This window comes from Phaethon lepturus, unplaced genomic scaffold, assembly GCF_000687285.1.
Source record: "Phaethon lepturus isolate BGI_N335 unplaced genomic scaffold, ASM68728v1 scaffold10746, whole genome shotgun sequence".
NCBI classification, from domain to species: domain Eukaryota; kingdom Metazoa; phylum Chordata; class Aves; order Phaethontiformes; family Phaethontidae; genus Phaethon; species Phaethon lepturus.
The window spans coordinates 162,912-165,673 of record NW_010548308.1 but is presented as its reverse complement, the minus strand read 5'-3'; the positions used below and the strand labels follow the sequence as shown (position 1 = coordinate 165,673).

At 38.6% G+C, this 2,762-nt stretch overlaps 1 protein-coding gene across 1 annotated transcript in view; it reads left to right on the top strand.

The window, feature by feature from the left end:
- Positions 1–13: 13 nt before the first annotated feature.
- The window catches only part of DYNLRB2 (dynein, light chain, roadblock-type 2), a gene marked incomplete at its 5' end in the record, with an annotated part of 5,931 nt that continues 3,182 nt past the window's right edge, over positions 14–2,762 (top strand). Inside the window, one exon of the mRNA XM_010289919.1 lies at positions 14–92. Coding sequence (XP_010288221.1) covers positions 14–92 — 79 coding nt within the window. The remainder of the gene's footprint in view (positions 93–2,762) is intronic.

The window sequence follows — 2,762 nt, the reverse complement described above, 5'->3', positions numbered from 1 at the left end:
TCCTCTCTCCTCACAGGCTGAAGTGGAGGAAACCCTGAAGAGGATTCAAGGCCACAAAGGGGTTATCGCAACTATTGTTATAAACGCCGAAGGTAAAACGTCCACTGCTTTCTCCAAGTCGTAAACTGGGTAGCGGCGACGATGGTGTTAACTCTGAAGCACAAAATTGCAGAACATGAGGTGTTAACACAATCCGCTCGCAATGCTTTATGAAGGTGTGATTTTCAAGAACACGTGTTCCATCTTAAGACATGAACAGTTGGTTTGTGGCCATTTCTTGAAGTTCTCCATATGATGTAGTTTTTCACTCAAGTTAAGGGAAAGCAGAAAAATGGAAAGCAGAGCCTGGATATAAATCTTCTCTGAAGAAATAACTGGAAGTATCATAATCCTAATCTAACTAAGGAGTTATGTATTGTTACTTATCCCCCTTGTTTAACTAAACTATATTTTTTCAGCATCAGGTTTTGAATATCTCTTGGTAGGTTACAAAAAGGGAGAATGCATGGCACTAAGCTGTTAGCATTTTTTTAGTCCAAAATTCTTTGTATATGCAAGAAAATTCACTAGCGCTTCAATCTTCCTCCCCTTCCTCCCCTCCCCCCCGCCCCGAACAGTTATAATAAAACAAAAACATCAGGAGGAAGGTATCTGCTAAACAAAGTTGGTTGTCTGCTGTGGGAGATATTCCTTGGCCCTGCTAAATATTTGCAAGTTGTGTTACGGTGTGTTACGGAGGAAGAATGAGTTCCATGTCAGGCCAGCTTGGGCTATGATCCTGAAGATTACAAGCAAAAAGTGCAACTGGTCACAGAAATCCGTTTTCAGAAGCTAGGCTTCTCAGGTTGATCTGTCCTAATCATGCCTTTACAAAAAAGAAAACTCACTTAATTTACCTTGCCTATAATTTAGTTGACTCCCTTCACTTTTACAATCCCCCCAAAAAAATTTATTGCACTAGCAGCGGTTTAGCGACAGGAGGAAAGAACACTAAGGAGGAAGCCTAAATGTTATTTAGTCTTTAGAAAATGTGGACAGTTTAGTTTGTGTGCCTGGGCATGTTAAGTAAAATGTGCCTTTGTTCACAGAATAGATGATGCAGGTCAAGAGAGAAGTGCACAGCCTGGCAAATAGAAACTGAAAAGCTGCTTTGTGCCTGCACGTGCTCATGTCTAGATACGGCTGTTCACTAAGCTTGACATGCAGTCTGGTTTCAGAACAAGTACTGTTTCAACCATTTCTGTATTCTGTTTCAGTAAATAGAATGTGACTTGATCCAATGAGCGCTTAAACTAAGCTGCAAACGAGAAGGGAACAAAATCAAGCACTTAGATAACACAAATGATCCTTTTTGAGCTTGCAGACGGATACATTTCCCAAGGCAAACCCACCAATGTAACCTCATAGAAAAATAACCCAGTTCTCTTATGTTCTGTTTACTTGGAACAGTTGTTGTCTTGGCATGGTATTGGTCCAGTACACTTTCCCACTCCAGTGTACTACTGCAGTCCATCTCTACCTGTGGTACTGAGGGAAAGCTCAGATATAGCTGTGCAGAGTTAGGACAATAGCATGCTTTTTAAAAGGCTGTTTTGGGTGCCTTCTGTCTCAATTTTGATTTGTAAAGGAGGAAGACAATCCACTTCCCTTCTTTGCACATTCACGGCAAGGTGTAAAGTCCTCCCATGTCCTGTTCAAACTTCCTCATCCTCACAAACCTGTAGAACGTGTAGCCATACTGAAGCTGACAGAGAAGACTAGTGCAGGAATTTTGGTTTTAGTTTATCATTTAGAAATGTTTTGACACCAGATGCTGGATGTGAATGTAAGAGAGTCTGTACTCTGTGAGGTTGTATTCAAGGTACCAAGACGTTAGATTCTAAACTGAAACTCAAAGTAGGTGTGTAGTTACAAATTTTTGTAACATCCCCAAATATCCATAATTAGCACTGGTCAATCTAATTACTTCAAATCTTTCTGTAGAAAAATTAATTTAATTTCTCTCTATCCTGAAACATTTGAAACAAGCATACAGCTTAAATTAATCACAGCAAAAATACTTGAACCACTGGTGTGGTAGTGAGCTTTCTTAGGCTGTTCAGGTTCCCTAAAAAGATGAAATGCTCTGTTCTTCACTAACATAAAACAGTTGTCTTTTACTAAGCTTTTTGTAACAGTGTAGGTACACTTATGTGTAGTAGTCTGCAGGTAAAATAGCAAAATAAAGTGTCCTGATACAAACACTTGACTGTCATTTATTTTAAGGCTCAAAGTTGATTTGTTCATTGAAACACTGTGCTAAGTGTATATTGTTTATTTGAAAAATCTCATAAACTGTTGCTATCCTTCACAGTTGAGAAGCATAACACTACTGCATTTCTAATGAAGGATTTATTTGCCTTTCTCTAATTTGGGTGGCATAGGCAAAGAGAATTTGTCCTAAAGTAAGCATAGCTCAGCTTTAATCTAAGGATGTCACTAATGTCAACTTATTCTCACGTTATTATTAGACCTTGGAGGATCATTTAACATTTACCATTTTCATTAAAAGTGCTGTCTTTGTTGAAGCAATCATTTAGATATAAGGTCATATAAACTTGACACTAATTCATTGCTGCTTTTAAGTGACTTACTGTTTAATGCTGTGATTATATAGATATTCTCATGCTAATGCAGTGCTGGGGAACACCTGTTTGTTTCCATTAAAACACCAGTTCCCATCTCTGTGTAATAAACATTAGACACAAGGGATGTACTGGGTC